General features: G+C 43.0%; 1 protein-coding gene across 2 annotated transcripts in view; it reads right to left on the minus strand.

Annotated features, from left to right (window-relative positions):
• The window catches only part of LOC128666325 (solute carrier family 41 member 1), a 161,449-nt gene that overhangs the window by 20,670 nt on the left and 116,100 nt on the right, over positions 1 to 24,679 (minus strand). For both annotated transcript variants that reach the window (XM_053720843.1, XM_053720844.1), the window contains exons 6-9: positions 22,485 to 22,631; positions 20,088 to 20,232; positions 19,628 to 19,707; positions 18,848 to 18,982 (exon numbers count right to left, since the gene is read on the minus strand). In XM_053720843.1, the coding sequence (XP_053576818.1) occupies positions 18,848 to 18,982; positions 19,628 to 19,707; positions 20,088 to 20,232; positions 22,485 to 22,631 (507 nt within the window). The remainder of the gene's footprint in view (positions 1 to 18,847; positions 18,983 to 19,627; positions 19,708 to 20,087; positions 20,233 to 22,484; positions 22,632 to 24,679) is intronic.

Below are 24,679 nucleotides of genomic sequence, written 5' to 3' on the forward strand. Positions count from 1 at the left end.
AGAGGTTCAAACGGAACCCCCTGAAGAACTTTAAGAACCAAATATAAGCTCCAAGGTGGAGCAACAGGTTTAAACACAGGCTTGATTCTAACTAAAGCCTGACAAAATGCCTGAACGTCTGGGACATCCGCCAGACGCTTGTGCAAAAGAATAGATAGCGCAGATATCTGTCCCTTTAAGGAACTAGCTGACAATCCTTTCTCCAATCCTTCTTGGAGAAAAGATAATATCCTGGGAATCCTGACCTTACTCCATGAGTAGCCCTTGGATTCACACCAATAAAGATATTTACGCCATATCTTATGATAGATTTTCCTGGTGACAGGCTTTCGTGCCTGAATAAAGGTATCAATGACTGACTCTGAGAAACCACGCTTTGATAAAATCAGGCGTTCAATCTCCAGGCAGTCAGCTTCAGAGAAATTAGATTTGGATGGTTGAAAGGACCTTGAAGTAGAAGGTCCTGTCTCAGCAGCAGAGTCCATGGTGGAAAGGATGACATGTCCACCAGATCTGCATACCAAGTCCTGCGTGGCCACGCAGGCGCTATCAAGATCACTGATGCTCTCTCCTGCTTGATTTTGGCAATCAAACGAGGGAGCAGAGGAAACGGTGGAAACACATAAGCCAGGTTGAAGGACCAAGGCACTGCTAGAGCATCTATTAGCGTTGCCTTGGGGTCCCTGGACCTGGATCCGTAACAAGGAAGCTTGGCGTTCTGGGGAGACGTCATGAGATCCAGTTCTGGTGCGCCCCAACGATGAACCAATTGTGCAAACACCTCCGGATGGAGTTCCCACTCCCCCGGATGAAAAGTCTGTCGACTTAGAAAATCCGCCTCCCAGTTCTCTACACCTGGGATATGGATAGCTGATAGGTGGCAAGAGTGAATCTCTGCCCAGCGAATTATCTTTGAGACTTCTAACATCGCTAGGGAACTCCTTGTTCCCCCTTGATGGTTGATGTAAGCCACAGTCGTGATGTTGTCCGACTGAAATCTGATGAACCTCACTGTCGCTAGCTGAGGCCAAGCCTGAAGAGCATTGAATATCGCTCTTAGTTCCAGAATGTTTATTGGAAGGAGTGACTCCTCCTAAGTCCACGATCCCTGAGCCTTCAGGGAGTTCCAGACTGCACCCCAACCTAGAAGGCTGGCATCTGTCGTTACAATTGTCCAATCTGGCCTGCGAAAGGTCATACCTTTGGACAGATGGACCCGAGATAGCCACCAGAGAAGAGAATCCCTGGTCTCTTGGTCCAGATTCAGTAGAGGGGACAAATCTGTGTAATCCCCATTCCACTGACTGAGCATGCATAGTTGCAGCGGTCTGAGATGTAAGCGTGCAAACGGCACTATGTCCATTGCCGCTACCATTAAGCTGATTACTTCCATGCACGGCAGGAATTTAGAAGTTTTGATAACCTGGACTCCGTCAGGTAAATTTTCATTTCTACAGAATCTATCAGAGTCCCTAGGAAGGAAACCCTTGTGAGGGGGGATAGAGAACTCTTTTTCTCGTTCACCTTCCACCCATGCAACCTCAGAAATGCCAACACTATGTCCGTATGAGACTTGGCAATTTGGAAGTTTGACGCCTGAATCAGGATGTCGTCTAAATAAGGGGCCACTGCTATGCCCCGTGACCTTAGGACCGCCAGAAGTGACCCCAGAACCTTCGTAAAAATTCTTGGGGCTGTAGCTAACCCAAAGGGAAGAGCTACAAACTGGTAGTGCCTGTCTAGGAAGGCAAACCTGAGAAACCGATGATGATCTTTGTGTATCGGAATGTGCAGATAAGCATCCTTTAAATCCACTGTAGTCATGTGTTGACCCTCCTGGATCATAGGTAGGATGGTACGAATAGTCTCCATCTTGAATGATGGAACTCTGAGGAATTTGTTTAAGATCTTTAGATCCAAAATTGGTCTGAAGGTTCCCTCTTTTTTGGGTACCACAAACAGATTTGAGCAAAATCCCTGTCCCTGTTCCTCCTTTGGAACTGGATGGATCACTCCCATAACTAGGAGGTCTTGTACACAGTGTAAGAATGCCTCTCTCTTTATCTGGTTTGCAGATAATTGTGAAAGGTGAAATCTACCTTTTGGGGGGGAAGCCTTGAAGTCCAGAAGATATCCCTGGGATATAATTTCCAACGCCCAGGGATCCTGGACATCTCTTGCCCACGCCTGGGTGAAGAGCGAAAGTCTGCCCCCTACTAAATCCGTTACCGGATAGGGGGCCGTTCCTTCATGCTGTCTTAGAGGCAGCAGCAGGCTTTTTGGCCTGCTTACCCTTGTTCCAGGTCTGGTTAGGTCTCCAGACCGTCTTGGACTGAGCAAAAGTTCCCTCTTGTTTTGCATTAGAGGAAGTTGATGCCGCACTTGCCTTGAAGTTTCGAAAGGCACGAAAATTAGACTGTTTGGCCCTTGGTTTGGACCTATCCTGAGGAAGGGCATGACCTTTTCCTCCAGTGATATCAGCAATAATCTCCTTCAAACCAGGCCCGAATAGGGTCTGCCCCTTGAAGGGAATGTTAAGCAGCTTAGATTTTGAAGTAACGTCAGCTGACCATGATTTAAGCCATAGCGCTCTGCGCACCTGGATAGCAAAACCAGAATTCTTACCCGTTAGTTTAGTAAAATGAACAATGGCATCAGAAACAAAAGAATTGGCTAGCTTAAGTGCTCTAAGCTTGTCAAGTATTTCACCCAATGGAGTCGCTACCTGTAAAGCCTCTTCCATAGACTCAAACCAGAATGCCGCAGCAGCAGTGACAGGCGCAATGCATGCAAGGGGCTGTAGGATAAAACCTTGTTGAATAAACATTTTCTTAAGGTAACCCTCTAACTTTTTATCCATTGGATCTAAGAAAGCACAACTGTCCTCGACAGGGATAGTAGTACGCTTTGCTAGAGTAGAAACTGCTCCCTCCACCTTAGGAACTGTCTGGCATAAGTCCCGTGTGGTGGCGTCTATTGGAAACATTTTTCTTAAAAGATGAGGGGGAGAGAACGGCACACCTGGTCTATCCCATTCCTTAGTAATAATTTCTGTAAACCTTTTAGGTATTGGAAAAACATCAGTGCACACCGGCACAGCATAGTATTTATCCAATCTACACAATTTCTCTGGCACTGCAATTGTATCACAGTCATTCAGAGCAGCTAAAACCTCCCTGAGTAACACGCGGAGGTTTTCAAGCTTAAATTTAAATGTAGAAATATCAGAATCAGGTTGCATCATCTTCCCTGAGAAAACATCACCCACAGAAAGAAGCTCTCCTTCTTCAGCTTCTGCATATTGTGAGGCAGTATCAGACATAGTTCTTAAAGCGTCAGTATGCTCTGTATTTCGTCTAACTCCAGAGCTATCTTGCTTTCCTCTAAATACAGGTAGTCTTGCTAATACCGCTGACAGTGTATTATCCATGACTGCCGCCATGTCTTGTAAAGTAAACGCTATGGGCGCCCTGGATGTACTTGGCGCCATTTGAGCGTGAGTCCCTTGAGCGGGAGTCAAAGGATCTGACACGTGGGGAGAGTTAGTCGGCATAACTTCCCCCTCGTCAGATTCCTCTGGTGATAAATTTTTTAAAGACAGAATATGATCTTTATTGCTTAAAGTGAAATCAGTACATTTGGTACACATTCTAAGAGGGGGTTCCATCATGGCTTTTAAACATAATGAACAAGGAGTTTCCTCTATGTCAGACATGTTTATACAGACTAGCAATGAGACTAGCAAGCTTGGAAAACACTTTAAATCAAGTTAACAAGCAAATATAAAAAACGTTACTGTGCCTTTGAGAGAAACAAATTTTGTCAGAATTTGAAAAACAGTGAAAAAAGGCAGTAAATCAAACTAAATTTTTACAGTGTGTATAATAAGCTAACAGAGCATTGCATCCACTTGCAAATGGATGATTAACCCCTTAGTTCAAAAAACGGATCAAAAAAACGATATAGACGTTTTTTAACAGTCACACCAAACTGCCACAGCCTTGCTGTGGGCCTACCTTCCCCAACAAACGATTTTGGAAGCCTAAGAGCCCTTTAGAGATGTCCTATAGCATTCAGGGGACTCCTGGAGGAAGCTGGATGTCTCAGTCTGTAATAGTTAATGCACAAAAAAGCGCTAAACTAGGCCCCTCCCACTCATAGTAACACAGTGGAAAGCCTCAGGAAACTGTTTCTAGGCAAATTTAAGCCAGCCATGAGGAAAAAACTAGGCCCCAATAAAGTTTTATCACCAAAGTATATATAAAAACGTTTAAACATGCCAGTAAACGTTTTATATTGTAAATATAAAGGAGTATTACCTCAGAAAGTAAGCATGATACCAGTCGCTATTAAATCACTGTATTCAGGCTTACCTTACATAAATTTGGTATCAGCAGCATTTTCTAGCCTTCACATCTTCTAGAAAATATTAACTGCACATACCTCATAGCAGGATAACCTGCACACCATTCCCCCGCTGAAGTTATCTCTCTCTTCAGTCATGTGTGAGAACAGCAATGGATCTTAGTTACAACCTGCTAAGATCATAGAAATCACAGGCAGATTCTTCTTTTTTCCTGCCTGGAACAAAATAGCACAACTCCGGTACTATTTAAAAATAATAAACTCTTGATTGAAGCAAAATAACAGCTACATTTCACCACTTCTTCTCTTACTACCCCCATGCTTGTTGAGAGTTGCAAGAGAATGACTGGATATGGCAGAGGAGCTATATAGCAGCTCTGCTGTGGGTGATCCTCTTGCAACTTCCTGTTGGAAATGAGAATATCCCACAAGTAATGGGATGATCCGTGGACTGGATACACCTTACAAGAGAAATAATCACACCTTTATTAATAGCAAAAAATAATAAAAAGTCCACAAGTCAAATAACAAGCCAGGAGTCAAAACCAGAGCTGGTAGTCAGACGAGCACAGACAGGAGCCAAAGCGAATAGTCAGACGAGCCGGAATCAGGAACAAGGAAAACAGCAGAGTCAGGAACAAGCCAGGGATCAGGAACCAGGAAGGACGTCAGGCAGCCAGGTAATACACAGGAAATCTCACAAACAGGTCAGACAACGCAAAGACAAAGCATACTGAACAGAGGCCCTTTAAATAATAAGTGATGACATCACAATTCTGAGACTGCATCCTGTCTCACACGGATGATGCATACCAGTCTGGCCATAAAAGGAAGTGCAGGAAATGAGCAGCATCCCACACAACGCACCATAGTCAGCAAGAGAGGTGAGTAAAATGGCTGCCAGCAGAACATGGCAAACAAAACAGGGAAAAAACTCTGACAGTACCCTCCCCTCAACGACCCCTCCCCCGCGGCAGGACAAAAGGCTTATTGGGGAAACGGGCATGGAAGGCACGGAGGAGGGCAGGAGCATGAACATCAGAGGAGGGAACCCAAGAACGCTCCTCCGGACCGTAGCCCCTCCAGTGAACAAAATACTGTACACGGTCTCTGGACATACGAGAGTCAATAATGCTGCTGACCTCATACTCCTCATGGTTGTTAACAAAGATAGGACAGGGACGAGGCAACACAGTGGTAAACTGATTACAAACCAAAGGTTTCAAGAGGGAGACATGAAAAACATTGGAGATGCGCATAGCAGGAGGAAGGTCAAGAGCGTAGGCCACAGGATTAACCCATTGGAGTATTCGAAAAGGACCAACATAACAGGAACGGGCAGACGCCTACGATCAGCCTGGAACTTTTGGCGCTGCATAGAACGATGAAGGCAATCCTGAATCTGCACCCACGTGGAACGGAGTTGCCGGAGATGCTCCTCCAAAGCCGGAATACCCTGAGACATGAATGAATCAGGCAACAAGGATTGTTGAAACCCATAATTCGCCATGAACGGGGATAACTTGGAGGAAGCATTAATAGCACTATTACGAGCAAACTCTGCCCAAGGTAACAGTTCAGACCAATTATTGTGGTGATCAGAGACATAGCAACGGAGGAACTGTTCCAGAGCTTGATTAGACCGTTCTGCTGCCCCATTGGATTGAGGGTGATATGCCGAGGAGAAGGAAAGCTGGATCCCCATTTGAGCACAAAAGGAACGCCAAAATCTGGAGACAAACTGGCTACCCCGGTTTGACACTATCTCCTTGGGTAACCCATGTAAACTGAAGACCTCCCGGGCAAAAATTGAAGCAAGCTCCAGAGCGGTAGGCAGCTTCATTAAGGGAATGCAATGTGACATTTTAGAAAAACGGTCAACCACCATAAGGATAACAGTATTGCCATTGGAAACAGGGAGCTCGACAATGAAGTCCATGGAAAGATGTGTCCAAGGACGCTCACCATTAGCAATAGGAAGAAGACCCACAGGAAGATGTCGAGTCGTCTTATTCTGTGCACAAACTGAGCAGGAGGCAACATACGCAGAAACATCAGAACGAAGACCTGGCCACCAGAATTGTCGAGTGACAGACCAAATCATTTAGTTCTTGCCTGGGTGACCTGCGGCTTTAGGATAGTGGTAAGTGTGCAAAAGTTTAGTTCGAAGATTCTCAGGAACAAAACACTTACCACTAGGTTTCTCAGGAGGTGCATTGGTTTGTGCAGCCAGGATCTCCTCCCCCAAGGGAGAAGTCAAATTAGTACGTATGGTAGCCAAAATATGGTCAGGAGGTATAACAGGAGTAGGTACAGACTCCTCCTTGGACAGAGGCGAAAATTGTCGAGAGAGGGCATCAGCCCTAACATTCTTACTACCTGGCAGGTAGGAAACCACATAATTAAACCGAGACAAAAATAGCGCCCATCTGGCCTGTCGGGGCAACAAACGTTTTGCTTCAGATAGATCAGTTAAATTCTTGTGGTCAGTAAGAATGAGCACTGGCCCGCTAGTACCCTCAAGAAGATGCTTCCATTCCTTGAGTGCCAAAATTATAGCCAGTAATTCCCTGTCGCCAATTTCATAATTGCACTCCGCTGGAGACAATTTCTTAGACAAGAAACCACATGGATGCAAGGAACCGTCAGGCGTAGGACGTTGAGACAAGGGGGCACCTACTCCAGTCTCAGAAGCATCGACATCAAGAACGAAAGGCAGGACACCTTTAGGATGAGCCAGAACTGGAGCGGCAGCAAAGGCAGTCTTAAGACTATCAAAGGCCTTAATGGCAGTAGGTGACCAATGGAGTGGATCATTCTCTTTACGGATCATGTCTGTGTGCTTGACCAAGGAAGAAAAGTTTTTAATAAACTTTCTATAGTAATTGGCGAACCCCAAAAAACGTTGAATAGACCGAAGACCAACTGGGCGAGGCCATTGCAGAACTGCAGATAACTTGTCAGGATCCATGGAGAACCCTGCAACAGAGATAACATAACCTAGGAAGGTTACTTGAGTCTGATGGAACTCGCATTTCTCGAGTTTACAAAAGAACCCGTGTAACATCAGAACAATGAGCCTCGTGGGTGAGTGTATGAGGATGTCGTCTAAGTACACCACAACACACTGTTGCAACATATCTCGTAGGACATCATTAATACATTCCTGAAAAACAGCAGGAGCATTACATAGGCAAAAGGGCATTACAAGATACTACTCATAATGCCTGCTCCTGGTGTTAAATGCTGTTTTCCATTCGTGGCCCTCCTTAATCCTAACGAGATTGTACGCTCCTCTCAAATCAAGTTTAGTAAAGACCGTAGCTCCCTTGAGGTGGTCAAAGAGTTCCGTAATGAGCGGAATAGGGTAAGCATTCTTAATGGTAAGACGATTAAGACCCCTATAATCGATGCATGGTCTTAACTTGCCACCCTTTTTCTTCACAAAGAAGAAGCCAGCCCCTGCAGGAGAGCAGAATTTTCAGATGATCCCCCAGGACAGAGCATCGGCAACATACTCCTCCATAGCAGAATTCTCTGCAACAGACAGAGGGTACACCCGGCCCCGAGGAGGAATGGTTCCGGGTTGCAGGTCTATGGCACAACCGTAAGACCGGTGAGGAGGCAACATTGTCAAAAATGTCTAGGAACTCTCGGTACTCCTCTGGCAATTGAGATACCGAAGAAGTGCACAAGACTTTAACTGGTTTCCGAAGACAAGTGGAAATACATTGCGGAGACTACGACAAAATTTCGGACCTGCGCCAGTCGAGACTGGAATTGTGCTTTTGGAGCCAGGGATAACCCAGAACAACCTGAAAATGTGAAGAGTTTATCACCTGGAACTGGAGGGTTTCAAAAACATAATTTATGTAAGAATTTACCTGATAAATTCATTTCTTTCATATTAGCAAGAGTCCATGAGCTAGTGACGTATGGGATATACATTCCTACCAGGAGGGGCAAAGTTTCCCAAACCTCAAAATGCCTATAAATACACCCCTCACCACACCCACAATTCAGTTTAACGAATAGCCAAGAAGTGGGGTGATAAGAAAGGAGCGAAAGCATCAAAAATAAGGAATTGGAATAATTGTGCTTTATACAAAAAAATCATAACCACCACAAAAAGGGTGGGTCTCATGGACTCTTGCTAATATGAAAGAAATGAATTTATCAGGTAAGTTCTTACATAAATTATGTTTTCTTTCATGTAATTAGCAAGAGTACATGAGCTAGTGACGTATGGGATAGCAGATACCCAAGATGTGGATCTTCCACGCAAGAGTCACTAGAGAGGGAGGGATAAAATAAAGACAGCCAATTCCGCTGAAAAAATAATCCACAACCCAAATCAAAAGTTTTAATCTAAATAATGAAAAAAACTGAAATCATAAGCAGAAGAATCAAACTGAAACAGCTGCCTGAAGTACTTTTCTACCAAAAACTGCTTCAGAAGAGAAAACATAAAAATAGTAGAATTTAGTAAAAGTATGCAAAGAAGACCAAGTTGCTGCTTTGCAAATCTGATCAACAGAAGATTCATTCCTAAAAGCCCAGGAAGTAGAAACTGACCTAGTAGAATGAGCCGTAATCCTTTGAGGCGGGGACTTACCCGACTCCACATAAGCATGATGAATCAAAGATTTTAACCAAGACCTTTCCTGGAACCAGAAAAGATAACAAATAGACTAGAAGTCTTTCTAAAATCTTTAGTAGCTTCAACATAATATTTCAAAGCTCTTACTACATCCAAAGAATGTAAAGATCTCTCCTTTGAATTCTTAGGATCAGGGCACAATGAAGGGACAACAATTTCTCTACTAATGTTGTTAGAATTCACAACCTTAGGTAAAAATTGAAATGAAGTCCGCAACACCGCCTTATCCTGATGAAAAATCAGAAAAGGAGATTCACAAGAAAGAGCAGATAACTCAGAAACTCTTCTAGCAGAAGAGATGGCCAAAAGGAACAAAACTTTCCAAAAAAGTAATTTAATATCCAGAGAATGCATAGGTTAAAACGGAGGAGCCTGTAAAGCCCTCAGAACCAAATTAAGACTCCAAGGAGGAGAGATTGACTTAATGACAGGCTTGATACGAACCAAAGCCTGCACAAAACAATGAGGAAGATTAGCAATCTTTCTGTGAAAAAGAAGAGAAAGAGCAGAGATTTGTCCTTTCAAAGAACTTGCAGATAAACCTTTATCCAAACCATCCTGAAGAAACTGTAAAATTCTAGGAATTCTAAAAGAATGCCAGGAGAATTTATGAGAAGAACACCAAGAAATGTAAGTCTTCCAGACTAGATAATAAATCTTCCTAGACACAGATTTACGAGCCTGTAACATAGTATTAATTACGGAGTCAGAGAAACCCCTATGACTAAGAATCAAGCGTTCAATTTCCATACCTTCAAATTTAATGATTTGAGATCCTGATGGAAAAATGGGCCTTGAGATAGGTCTGGTCTTAACGGAAGTGTCCAAGGTTGGCAACTGGCCATCCGAATGAGATCCGCATACCAAAACCTGTGAGGCCATGCTGGAGCCACCAGCAGAACAAACGAACGTTCCATTAGAATTTTGGAAATTACTCTTGGAAGAAGAACTAGAGGCGGAAAGATATAGGCAGGATGATAATTCCAAGGAAGCGACAACGCGTCCACTGCTTCCGCCTGAGGATCCCTGGATCTGGACAGATACCTGGGAAGTTTCTTGATTAGATGAGAGGCCATCAGATCTATTTCTGGAAGTCCCCAGATCTGAACAATCTGAAGAAATACCTCTGGGTGAAGAGACCATTCGCCCGGATGTAACGTCTGCCGACTAAGATAATCCGCTTCCCAATTGTCTACACCTGGGATGTGAACCGCAGAAATTAATCAGGAGCTGGATTCCGCCCATACAAGTATCCAAGATACTTCTTTCATAGCTTGAGGACTGTGAGTCACACCTTGATGATTGACATACGCCACGGTTGTGACATTGTCTGTCTGAAAACAAATAAACGATTCTCTCTTCAGAAAAGGCCAGAACTGGAGAGCTCTGAAAATCGCACGGAGTTCCAAAATATTGATAGGTAATCTCGCCTCCTGAGATTCCCAAACCCCCTGCGCTGTCAGAGATCCCCATACCGCTCCCCAACCTGAAAGATTACAGTCCAGGTTGGACGAACAAAAGAGGCCCCTTGAATTAGACGATGGTGATTCAACCACCAAGTCAGAGAAGATCGAACATTGGGATTTAAGGATATTATTTGTGATATCTTTGTATAATCCCTGCACCACTGGTTCAGCATACAAAGCTGAAGAGGTCTCATGTGAAAACGAGCAAAGGGGATCGCGTCCGATGCAGCAGTCATGAGACCTAGAATTTCCATGCAAAAAGCTACCGAAGGGAATGATTGAGACTGAAGGTTTCAACAAGCTGAAACCAACTTCAGACGTCTCTTTTCTGTTAGAGACAAAGTCATGGACACTGAATCTATTTGAAAGCCCAAAAAGGTTACCTTTGTCTGAGGAATCAAAGAACTCCTTGGTAAATTGATCCTCCAACCATGTTTTTGAAGAAACAACACAAGTTGATTCGTATGAGATTCTGCAGAATGTAAAGACTGAGCAAGTACCAAGATATCGTCCAAATAAGGAAATACCGCAATACCCTGTTCTCTGATTACAGAGAGAAGGGCACCGAGAACCTTTGAAAAGATCCTTGGAGCTGTTGCTAGGCCAAACGGAAGGGCAACAAACTGGTAATGCTTGTCTAAAAAAGAGAATCTCAGAAACTGATAGTGATCTGGATGAATTGGAATATAAAGATATGCATCCTGTAAATCTATTGTGGACATATAATGCCCTTGCTGAACAAAAGGCCGAATAGTCCTTATAGTCACCATTTTGAATGTTGGTATTCTTACATAACGATTCAATATTTTTAGATCCAGAACTGGTCTTAAGGAATTCTCCTTCTTTGGTACAATGAATAGATGTGAGTAAAACCCCAGACCCCGTTCCAGAACTGGAACTGGCACAATTACCCCAGCCAACTCTAGATCTGAAACACATTTCAGAAATGCCTGAGCCTTCACTGGGTTTACTGGAATGCGAGAGAGAAAAAATCTTCTCACAGGTGGTCTTATCTTGAAACCTATTCTGTATCCTTGAGAAACAATGTTCTGAATCCAAAGACTGTGAATTGAATTGATCCAAATATCTTTGAAAACTCGTAACCTGCCCCCTACCAGCTGTGCTGGAATGAGGGCCGCACCTTAATGCGGATTTGGGAGCTGGTTTTGACTTTCTAAAAGGCTTGGATTTATTCCAGACTGGAGAAGGTTTCCAAATGGAAACCGTTCCTTTAGGGGAAGGGTCAGGCTTCTGTTCTTTATTCTGACGAAAGGAACGAAAACGATTAGCAGCCCTGTATTTACCTTTAGATTTTTTGTCCTGAGGCAAAAAGGTTCCTTTCCCCCCAGTAACAGTTGAAATTATAGAATCCAACTGTGAACCAAACAATTTATTACCTTGGAAAGAAAGAGAAAGCAAAGTTGACTTAGAAGTCATATCTGCATTCCAAGATTTAAGCCATAAAGCTCTTCTAGCTAAAATAGCTAAAGACATATACCTGACATCCCAGAGACAGAACTTTTTTTCACTTTCTGCGATGAGATTTCTTTTTAGTGAAAATTTTTCTGCAGGTCATTTTTAAATTAAATAAAATAGTAAATTTGTAAGTTACACTAAAGCACCAGATCAATTGCAATGTGTTGGTTAACTGGAGAATAAAGCAATATTTAAAGTTGTATAATCTAGTGCAGTAGTTAAAAACTGCATTGCAAATTAGCTGCAGACAAAAAAAGTAATTGTAAAATGTCTCTTGAATTAATTTGTTTCCTTTTCTCTTAGACGAACATAGAAATGTAGTAATAAAAAAGGTGCATTGCTCATACGAACATCTTACAGTCAGAGAAAAACAGCTTTGCAGACTGTGAAAAGCTAGGGAACGAGCTTGCAAAAATCTCAGAGCCAGACAACAATCAATGCACTGCTGCTTTGCAGCACTACTGCATATTTGATTGTTGTCTTCAAACAGCACTTTGCTCTGGATGCACTGTGTTAAGAAAACATATACAATGCAGCCAGAGAACAGCTCTGTTTATAAAGAACAGACTAATGTGGAGCAGCACTGAAAAGTTAAAGTGATAACAGTTCCTGTTCTTTCTGCAGACATGCTGCATTTTCTGCGATGACATCTCAGATCACTCTATGTTCTGCCTTGGGGCCTGACATCAATTCTAATGATATCAAAAATGGCATCACAAATAAAGTTATTAGCATGTTGAAGAAGTTTAACAATGCTATAAGCATTATGGTCTGACACTTGTTGCGCTAAAGCCTCCAACCAGAAAGTTGAAGCTGCAGCAACATCAGCCAAAGAAATAGCAGGTCTAAGAAGATTACCTGAACATAAATAAGCTCTCCTTAGAAAGGATTCAAGCTTCCTATCTAAAGGATCCTTAAAGGAAGTACTATCCGCCGTAGGAATAGTAGTACGCTTAGCAAGAGTAGAAATAGCCCCATCAACTTTAGGGATTTTATCCCAAAACTCTAATCTATCAGATGGCACAGGGTACAATTTCTTAAACCTTTGAGAAGGAGTAAATGAATTACCCAGACTATTCAATTCCCTAGAAATTACTTCTGAAATAGCATCAGGAACTGGAAAAACTTCAGGAATAACTACATGAGGTTTGAAAACCGAATTTAAACGCTTAGTAGATTTAGTATCAAGAGGACTAGACTCCTCCATATCTAATGCAATTAACACTTCTTTAAGTAAAGAATGAATAAACTCCATCTTAAATAAATATGAAGATTTATCAGTGTCAATATCTGAGGCAGAATCTTCTGAACCAGATAGATCCTCATCAGAAACAGATAAGTCAGAATGATGATGGTCACTTAAAAATTCATCTGAAATATGAGAAGTTTTAAAAGACCTTTTACGCTTACTGGAAGGAGGAATTACAGACAGAGCCTTCCTAATAGATTTAGAAACAAATTATTTTACATTAACAGGGACATCCTGAACATTAGATGTTGAAGGAACAACAACAGGTAATGGATTATTACTAATGGAAACACAATCTGCATTAGAAAGTTTATCATGACAGTTATCACAAACAACAGCCGGAGGAACAGTTACCAAAAGTTTACAACAGATGCACTTAACTTTGGTAGAACCAGCATCAGGCAGCGTCTTTCCAGAAGTAGATTCTGATCCAGGGTCAGGTTGAGATATCTTGCAATATGTAATAGAAAAAAACAACATATAAAGCAAAATTATCAAATTCCTTAAATGACAGTTTCAGGAATGGGAAAAAATGCCAAATGAACAAGCCTCTAGCAACCAGAAGCAATGAAAAATGAGACTGAAATAATGTGAAAAAAAGGTGGAGACAAGAATGACACCCACATTTTTTGGCGCCAAGAATGACGCCCACATTATTGGCGCCAAGTACAACGCCCATATTTTTTGACGCCAAGTATGACGCCACATCCTGTGATGCCGAAAAAAACGACGCCCACAATTTTGGCGCAAAAAAACGTCTGAACGTCAAAAAATGATGAACCATGAACAAACTTCCAGCGTCAATTAGGGCACCGGAAATGACAAAATTTTTGCGCCAAAAAAATCCGCGCCAAGAATGACGCAATAAATTGAAGCATTTTCAGCCCCCGCGAGCCTAACAGCCCACAGGGAAAAAAAGTCAATTGAAAAAATTCTTTTAAGGTAAGAAAAAAATATTTCATAATCATTATCCCAAATAATGAAACTGACTGTCTGAAATAATGAATACTGATTATCCTGAATCATGGCAAATATAAGTTTAAACACATATATTTAGAACTTTACATATAAAGTGCCCAACCATAGCTTAGAGTGTCATAATAAAATAAGACTTACTTACCCTAAGACACTCTATAGTAGACAGCCAAACCAGTACTGAAACGAGAATCAGTAGAGGTAATGCTATATAAGAGTATATCGTCGATCTGAAAAGGGAGGTAGGAGATGAATCTCTACGACCGATAACAGAGAACCTATAAAATAGATCCCCTAGAGCAGTGCTTTCCAAACTGTGTGTCGGGACACACTTGTGTGTCGGCAGCAGTGTGTAGGTGTGTCCCTGCTTCAGCACAAATTTTTTTAAATTTAATTTTTTTTTTTAAAATAGTTTTTTGGTTTCTGACTTTCCACCTGCCTGCTACACAGATATCACATGGTTGACACGTGATTGATACCTAGTGGGTCACAGATCATCTTAACCAATTGGCACAGCTCAGTGGGAACTGAAAGTATTACCATTGGCGACACATTGGCTTGTGACTGCACGTGTAGCCAGTGAGTGGGACAGCAGTGTGTTTGCAGCCCGGGCAGTAGTCAGTCGGACTCACAGAGCTCTGAGGGTGGCAGCTTAAACGCTGAGCAGAAGTCAGTGGGATTTTTTTGCAACTAGCTCCCAGTAGTGCATTGCTGCTCCTGTTCTTGATATATGGATAGGAAGTGGAAGCTTAAAAATGCTTGATGATGAAATGCGAGTGTCTTTATCTAATATTCCACCAAATATTCCGAAACTGTTCATCCCATCAACCTCATACATCCCATTAAAATAGTAAGTAGCTATTAGTGATATTAAACTTTTTTTTAATTCTTGCACATACTTACTGTTACTTGTAAATACATTTTGTTATTATATCATTTATGTATGTGTCCATATCTCTTAAAACAAGTTAGTTTAACCTCCTGTTTGCTAGTACAACTGAATTACCGTGTCGCGAAATGATGTAGGTCTAAAAAGTGTGTCACCAACATGAAAAGTTTGGAAAGCTCTGCCCTAGAGGAAGACCATTGTATTCAAATAGGAAATACTCTCTTCACATCCCTCTGACATTCACTGCACTCTGAGAGGAAAACCGGGCTCCAGCCTGCTGCGAAGCGCATATCAACGTAGAATCTAGCACAAACTTACTTCACCACCTCCATGGGAGGCAAAGTTTGTAAAAACTGAATTGTGGGTGTGGTGAGGGGTGTATTTATAGGCATTTTGAGGTTTGGGAAACTTTGCCCCTCCTGGTAGTAATGTATATCCCATACGTCACTAGCTCATGGACTCTTGCTAATTACATGAAAGAAATGGAGAGCCCCAACAGCCATGGACAACGGAGCAGTTTCGTGAGTAACGAGTGCGGGCTGAAGGGGCCTGCCATCAATGGTCTCAATTGCAAGCGGAATGGACCGAGGCAAAACAGGAATGGAGTGCTTTGATACAAAAGCACTGTCAATGAAATAGCCCGCAGCACCGGAATCAACAAGAGCCTGAGTGACTATGGAGGAGTCCACCCAGGAAAGGACAACCGTGACCAAAGGTTTCTCCTTAAGCAGTTCCGGGGACGAGGATAAACCACCCAAGGTCTGCCCCCGAAAGGACCTTAGGTGTGAGCGTTTCCCGGCCATGTAGGACAAGACTTCAAAAGGTGGCCCTGTAACCCACAATAGAGGCAGAGCCCCTCCCTCCTCCTAAAGGCCCTCTCCGCCACGGAGAGACGCGTGAATCCCAACTTCATCGGCTCAGCAGTACCTGGTGACTCGGGACCAGGAGGCATGGGAGGAGAGGGAGGCATGGGTGGGAACGAACACGTAGGAGACAATGGAACAGGAGGCTTCCGCAAGCGCTCCTTGAAAGAGGGCCTCTCTCTGAGTCTGATGTCAATTAGGATCAAAAAAGACACCAATGCCTCGAGATCCTCTGGTAAATCTCTGGCAGCAACTTCGTCTTTAATCGCATCAGAGAGCCCATGAAAGACGGAGGCAACAAGGGCTTCATTGTTCCAACGGAACTCAATAGCATACTGAGCAACAGATCTTGTACCTTGCTGAATGGACATGAGTCGTTTAGCAGCAGAGGAGGAGCGAGCCGGAACATCAAATATCCTTCGAAAGGAGGCCACAAATTCAGGGTAATTTAAAATCACAGGTTTATTAGTCTCCCACAAGGGAGTAGCCCAGGTATGAGCTGTGTCAGAGAGTAACAAGATGAGAAATCCCACCTTAGCTCTGTCAGAGGGAAACGCCTGAGGTAACATCTCAAAGTAAATGCCCACCTGGTTCAAAAACCCTCTGCACTGAATAGGATCTCCTCCATATCGCTGAGGTAGAGGTGCAGAACCAGACATGCTCCTAGTAGGCATATGTGCAGCAGCGGAAACAGGAGCAGACATAACTTGCGGGACACTTTGGTCCAAATGTGCAGTGCGAGTCAGCAGGGTTTGCAGGGCTAGTGTAAATTGATCCAAGCGGTGATCCTGTACATCCATCCTGGAAATGATGGCAGGTAAAGGTGGATCAGGATTCATGGCCTTTGCGTAATGTCAGGGTGCCAGGAATCAGACTGAAACGAGAAGTGCAAAAATAATCACACCTTTATTAATAGCAAAAAATAATAAAAAGTCCACAAGTCAAATAACAAGCCAGGAGTCAAAACCAGAGCTGGTAGTCAGACGAGCCGAGTCAGGAGCCAAAGCGAATAGTCAGATGAGCCGGAATCAGGAACACGGAAAACAGCAGAGTCAGGAACAAGCCAGGGATCAGGAAGGACGTCAGGCAGCCAGGTAATACACAGGAACTCTCACAAACAGGTCTGAGACAACACAAAGGCAAAGCATACTGAACAGAGGCCCTTTAAATAATAAGTGATGACATTACAATTCTGAGACTGCATCCTGTCTCACACGGATGATGCACACCACTCTGGCCAAAAAAGGAAGTGCAGGAAATGAGCAGCATCCCCCACAATGCACCATAGTCAGCAAGAGAGGTGAGTAAAATGGCTGCCAGCAGCACATGGCAAACAAAACAGGGAAAAAAAAACTGACACTTTAGATGGCGGTACGGATCTTGTCAGTATAGGGTGTACCGCTCACTTTTTGGCCTCCCAGGCAAACTCGTAATACCGGCACTATGGAAGTCCCATTGAAAAAGAACTTTTTTAAAAATGCGCTACTGACGTTGCGCGACGGTCAAAAAGGTGTGCAGTACACCTATACCTACAAGACTTGTAATAGCGGCGTTAGGGAAAAAGCAGCGTTATGAAGCATAACACTGCTTTTTCACTCATAACGCCAAACTCGTAATCTAGCTGATTGTGTATAACTGTCCATTCATCATAAATGCAAGTGCATAATCCACACGCAAATTCGCCAAATGCCAGTGCTGATGTGTTGCTGAACATTACTGCAAGGTCTGCATCTTTTAGAACTTATTCATGAAGCAGCAATAACTTTAAAATGATTATTTTTGCAAAAATTTGCATAACTGACGGAATGTTATACAGCCCAAAAGGTCTAAGGCAGTGATAGATAAATTTAGCACCCCAGATGTTTTGGAACTACATTTCCCATGATGCTTAGGCATTCTGCACTCTGGTTAAGCATCATGGGAAATGTAGTTATGAAACATCAGGGATGCCAAGGTTCTATATTTTGGCCACTAGAGGCAGCCTGGAGCAGTACCACAGACAGTCACCATCCCATCAGCACGGGCCCCTCTTATCACTGAGTTACTCCCACTGCCCCATATAGCGTTAACCCTTACAGATCCTGGATATAATTAAAGTAATAGTCTAGTCAAAATTAAAGTTTCATGATTTAGATAGAACAGGCAATTATAAGCAACCTTCTAATTTACTCCTATTATCAATTTTTCTTTGTCTCTTGGTATCTTTATTTAAAAAAGCTGGAATGTAAGTTTAGGAGCCGGCCCATTTTTGGTTCAACACCTGGGTAGCGCTTGCTGATTCTAAATGCAACCATCCAATCAACAAGCTGTACCCAGATTCTGAACCAAAAATGGGCTGGCTCCTAAAATTATATTCCAGCTTTTTTAAATAAAGATACCAAGAGAACGAAGACAAATTGATAACAGGAGTAAATTAGAAAGTTGCTTAAAATTGCTGCTCCATCTGAATCATGAAAGTTTAATTTGACTTGACTATCCCTTTAAGTTAACGCACACAGTCTAATACCAAGACTAACAAGAAGGCAGACACAAAACAATCCCAGAATAACAGAATAAAAATGGTAAGATCAGTAACCTTTATTCATCAAGTCAACATTAGAAAGCTGTTTAAGAGGGTTTAGTAACAAAGTCCTAAAACCCTTGATAACTGGCAATGTCCATGTTTACAAACATGCCCTTATCCTGTTCATCCAATATGACGTGGCCCCGCCTACTCAGCTTGCAAAACCGGGTGTAATCATTCATATTAATATGAGAAACCCCTCTGTAGAACTGTGACAACTTGGCATGGGTTACGCTAGTCTGATCGTTTGCTCTAATCAGCATTCTATAATAACATTAACACTATGTAAATGCTGGTTGCACACAGGAAACGATACTCACATCACTCACTGCAGTTCTTACCTGAAGAGAAGAAAGTTGCGCACAGGTTGGGCCATGGTTGCCTCATTTTGTACGGCAGCACACCAGGCATGCTCCAGAAGTGAAGGAACGTGGAAATTCGACTTGCCTGAATGGCAACCAAGTTTCCAGCAACACCTGTGGCAAAACATTGTGATATAACTTATACGTTCTTAGGAGCCTCTTACGCCCACCCCTGTGTTAGCTGCAGCTGTAACACAGTTTTGTGTAAAATATCTTTATTACTTAATCATGGATCAATAAATAATATATTAACAAAACAATCCAGTTTTATTGTGGTTCAAGCACTAAGAGAACTTACACCATATATAGGGAAACCTGAGTGTTAGGCCGAGGTTCACATTACCCTGTAATATTCATCAGTGCTTATGAATCTTCAACTGAAAGTGTTACACTAATATTACTGTATAAGGTACGTGCAGATAACACGCCTGAGCTTAGCAATGTCTGACAACATGCCAACAAGGGGTTAAACGTTACCAACACCAGAGCTGTGCTGTATCTTTATATCACCTCTAGATATAGACACAACTGTATGAAAGTGTTACACTAATATTACTGTATAAGGTACGTGCAGGTAACACGTCTGAGCTTAGCAATGTCTGACAACATGCCAACAAGGGGTTAAACGTTACCAAGCGCTAAAGCTGTGCTGTATCTTTATAGCATCTATAGATGCTGACACAAAACTGTGTGAAACAAGATATAAATATGTGTAACGGTCTCAGCACAGTATGGCGGGCTGAGGGAGAACACACTCACCATTGATTACAGGCGTAAACACTGCCATCCCTTCAAACTTGGGGTCTGTGACTGTCTTGTCTAGGATGAGACCGCCAATACTGCAAAACACAAAGAGAATATTAACTGTATCAGTAAGTACGGCCCGGCCTGCACAAAGCTAAACGTCATTTACATGGTGCATTAGCTGCTAAAAATTTATTTTGTTGTTTAAGTATTAGAAATGGATTCTGAGGTTCATATCTACATATATTAAATATAAAATTCAGCTCCTTGTAAGTTTAAAAAAATAAAATAAAAATTATATTACACAGATAAACCCGTGTCATTGTGGGGGACCAAGAAACAACCATACTGCCTTAGCAATGGCGTCTCACATATCACTAGTGCTTACACCACGGACCGTGTCACTAATTTATTTCAATTTAGCTGGAGTCTATGGGTACAATTCCTGCAATAAATACAGCAAATGCTCTGTTACCTGCTAATTGTCATAGCCACAATCACAGGCTGCCACCCAGACTTCAGCACCTCAGCAATAGACGGACTCTGTTGTGCCACAGCCACCCATATTGGGATTAGGACAATGAAAATGATGCAGATCAAAGGGGAGAGGTAGTAAATATCTAAAGAGAAAAGAGATGTGGTAAACCTGAATTTATAATTTCTTAGGCTTATAATATATTAGGAGAGAGGGTTGGTGATCTGTAAGGGGTGATGATCTATGAGGGGTGCAGGAGAGGGTGGGTGATCTATATGGGGTGATGATCTATAAGGGGTGCAGAGAGAGTGGGTGAACAGTAAGGGTTGATGGTCTTTGAGGGGAGCAGAGAGAGGGTGGAAGATCTGTAAGGGGTGATGATCTATGAGGGGTGCAGGGAGAGGGTGGATGATCTATGAGGGGTGCAGGAGAGGGTGAGTGATCTGTAAGGGGTGATGATCTATGAGGGGTGCAGGAGAGGGTGGGTGATCTATATGGGGTGATGATCTATGAGGGGTGCAGGAGAGGGTGGGTGATCTATATGGGGTGATGATCTATGAGGGGTGCAGTGAGAGGGTGGGTGATGTGTAAGGAGTGACGATCTATGAGGGGTGCAGGGAGAGGGTGGGTGATCTGTAATGGGTGATGATCTATGAGGGGTGCAGGGAGAGGGTGGATGATCTATGAGGGGTGCAGGAGAGGGTGAGTGATCTGTAAGGGGTGATGATCTATGAGGGGTGCAGGAGAGGGTGGGTGATCTATATGAGGTGATGATCTATGAGGGGTGCAGGAGAGGGTGGGTGATCTATATGGGGTGATGATCTATGAGGGGTGCAGGAGAGGGTGGGTGATCTGTAAGGGGTGATGATCTATGAGGGGTGCAGGAGAGGGTGGGTGATCTGTAATGGGTGGTGATCTATGAGGGGTGCAGGGAGAGGGTGGGTTATCTGTAAGGGGGGACGATCTTTGAGGGGTGCAGGGAGAAGGTGGGTGATCAGTAAGGGATGATGATCTATGAGGGTTGCAGGAGAGGGGGTGATGATGAATGAGGGGTGCAGAGAGAGGGTGGGTGATGTGTAAAGGGTGATGATCTATGAGGGGTGCAGGGAGAGGGTGAATGATCTATGAGGGGTGCAGGAGAGGGTGGGTGATCTATATGGGGTGATGATCTATAAGGGGTGCAGAGAGAGAGTGGGTGAACAGTAAGGGTTGATGGTCTTTGAGGGGAGCAGAGAGAGGGTGGGTGATCTGTAAGGGGTGATGATCTATGAGGGGTACAGAGAGAGGGTGGGTGATGTGTAAGGGGTGACAATTTTTGAGGGGTGCAGTGAGAGGGTGGGTGATGTGTAAGGAGTGACGATCTATGAGGGGTGCAGGGAGAGGGTGGGTGATCTGTAATGGGTGATGATCTATGAGGGGTGCAGGGAGAGGGTGGATGATGTATGAGGGGTGCAGGAGAGGGTGAGTGATCTGTAAGGGGTGATGATCTATGAGGGGTGCAGGAGAGGGTGGGTGATCTATATGGGGTGATGATCTATGAGGGGTGCAGGAGAGGGTGGGTGATCTATATGGGGTGATGATCTATGAGGGGTGCAGGAGAGGGTGGGTGATCTGTAAGGGGTGATGATCTATGAGGGGTGCAGGAGAGGGTGGGTGATCTGTAAGGGGTGGTGATCTATGAGGGGTGCAGGGAGAGGGTGGGTGATCTGTAAGGGGGGACGATCTTTGAGGGGTGCAGGGAGAGGGTGGGTGATCAGTAAGGGATGATGATCTATGAGGGTTGCAGGAGAGGGGGTGATGATGAATGAGGGGTGCAGAGAGAGGGTGGGTGATGTGTAAAGGGTGATGATCTATGAGGGGTGCAGGGAGAGGGTGAATGATCTATGAGGGGTGCAGGGAGAGGGTGAGTGATCTGTAAGGGGTGATGATCTATGAGGGGTGCAAGAGAGGGGGTGATCTATAAGGGGTGATGATGAATGAGGGGTGCAGGAGAGGTTGGGTGATCTTTAAGGGGTAATGATCTATGAGGGGTGCAGGAGAGGGAGGGTGATCTATAAAGGGTGCAGGGAGAGGTCGGTGATCTGTAAGAGACGACAACCTATGAGGAGTGCAGGGGAGGGTGAGAGATCTGTAAGAGGCGACGATCTATGAGGGGTGCAGGGGAGGGTGAGAAATCTGTAAAAGGTGGTGATCTATTAGGGGTGCAGGAGAGGTCTGGTGATTTGTAAGAGGCGACAACCTATAAGGAGTACAGGGGAGGGTGAGAGATCTGTAAGAGGCAACAATCTATGAGGGGTGCAGGGGAGGGTTGGTAATCAATAAGGGTAATAATCTATTAGAGCTGATCACAATCTGTTAGGTTGTGCTATACAATCACCATTTGATTATTTGTCATACCTATATAAGTGAAGAGGGTACTGCTAATTCCTGCCAGTAGTGACAACGTGATCAAATCTCCGAGACTGGCAGCAATAGGGGTTGCTACATTATCAGGATTTATGCCAATTTTCCTGGCTGCCACAATAACGCCAATCATGACAAGACCTGTAAGAGATAAAAAATTAATACACAGTTTAAGTTTGTTAAACTTCTATCACTTTACGGCTGCAACATGTTCCTATGAAATGCTACAAGATAAAGTGTGTAAGAAGGCACAACACGTACCTATGAAATGCAGTATACAAGATATATCACACACACAAACTCAATATAATCAAATAATACAATTCTGAGTCGCTGGTTATGCCGTGTGTCAGATCAGGAGTAAAATTTCGAAGCGCTAGCAGTGACATTAGGATTGTAAAGTCACCTATTTTGGGCCAGAGGGTTGATTGCGCTAGAAGTTTTTTGCGTGCGCCAAAAGTGAACTGTTTTTGCTCGCTAGCTAATGAGCGCAAAAAGCCGAACTTACAATATTGCACATGCTGTAACCTATTCCTCCATAGAAGTCAATGGCGCAAACCTGATCGCATATTCTCACGTGCACTAATCCAACATGAAAATATGAATATTTCACATTCCAATGTTCTTCACATAGAAGAATAAGTTCTAATACATAAATATTTCTACATATATCTGATATTTTTTTGATACAATATCTATTTATACCTATGTCCTCAGATCTCCCTAACAGGCAAGATTTTCAGGATTACTTTGCGTGAGTGCAGGTTAATAACCATGTTTACTAATCAGCTGATTGTTTCACCTGTGCTCTTGTTAAAAAAGACTCCAAATCAGGCATGTTAGGATGGCCTGAGGACAGGTTTGAAAACCAGTGGTATAGATATATACAGATATATATATAGGAATATCTATTTAGAAATACTTAGAACATATTCCCCTATGGGCAGAACATTGGAATGTGAAATATTTACAGTAAATACATAGTTAAAACCATTATTAAATTTGAATATTGCATAAATATGTTTTTACATTTTCATGTGCAAAGGTCTCCAGTGCACTTACTGTATATATGTGATATATATTTATGTGTTTATATGTCTGTAAGTACATATATACACATTTAAATACATAAATACATTTGTACACACACACACACACACACACATATATATATATACACATACACAATATATATATATATATATATATATATATATAAACATATATATACATATATATACAAATACAAAAAACAAGGAAGGAGAATGTGATGTGTATGGCCAGGAGTTATTTCAACTTCCAAATTCCAACTGGTGCTGCTGTGTTGTGGAAAATAAAGTCAAACTGAGAGAAACGTCTAAGCCTGTACATAATCGTAAAAGCAGGCTAACAAGTGTAGCTGTGTGAATTCTGGGACCAAAATACACAAATGACGATTGTGAATAAATAGTTAGTTAATTTGACCCAAAGCCGTATAGTTAATTAGTCCCAAATGTCCATCTCAACAGCATACATCAATAGTCGAATCAAGAGAGCAATCAGACTAGCACTCACCGATATCCGTTTGTCAAACAAAGCTGGTGGGTATGGCTGGTACAAGCCGGTGTCTTATCCTGGAGCAGCGTACTCACAGAGGCGGTTTCCCCTTCTCCTCCTGCTCTCTGCAATGTGGCGTACCACGTGGTTAGAGTCGGCCTATCAGTGGAATGGAACAGCTTTCTCCTGAAGACGTCAGAGTCCGCTGTGCAGCTCCCGCTGTCAATGTGTAGAGGCAAAGGCACCAATCACTGTAGGTCCTCACTCGACCAACCGCCTTACAGGCATAAGGAACAGCTGTGTCCCACGGACAACTAGTATCAGCATTAGTTACACATCCAGAGAGTCCGGTATTGCCGCGTAGAGTGTGTCACTGGTGCTCAATTAGATTCAATGTGGCCAAAGTGGAAAAAATGTATACTTAAAAAAGCCCAACAGACTAAGAAAGGCTTCGTGGATAACAGTGTGGATGCCCCACTATCCACTGTAAAATGTAATAAAAAGTACCAAAAACTAAGCCAAGTAGAAGAGAAAACGGATCACTTCATTCCATTAAAAATGTATGTAAACATACAAAATCTATGCTAAAGGCCTTTGCCTGTCTTTTTTTTCTAACACCTGAGAAGCTTTGATCCCTTATAACTTTTTTTGTG

The sequence above is a fragment of the Bombina bombina genome, chromosome 7, assembly GCF_027579735.1.
Source record: "Bombina bombina isolate aBomBom1 chromosome 7, aBomBom1.pri, whole genome shotgun sequence".
Taxonomy (NCBI): Eukaryota; Metazoa; Chordata; class Amphibia; order Anura; family Bombinatoridae; genus Bombina; species Bombina bombina.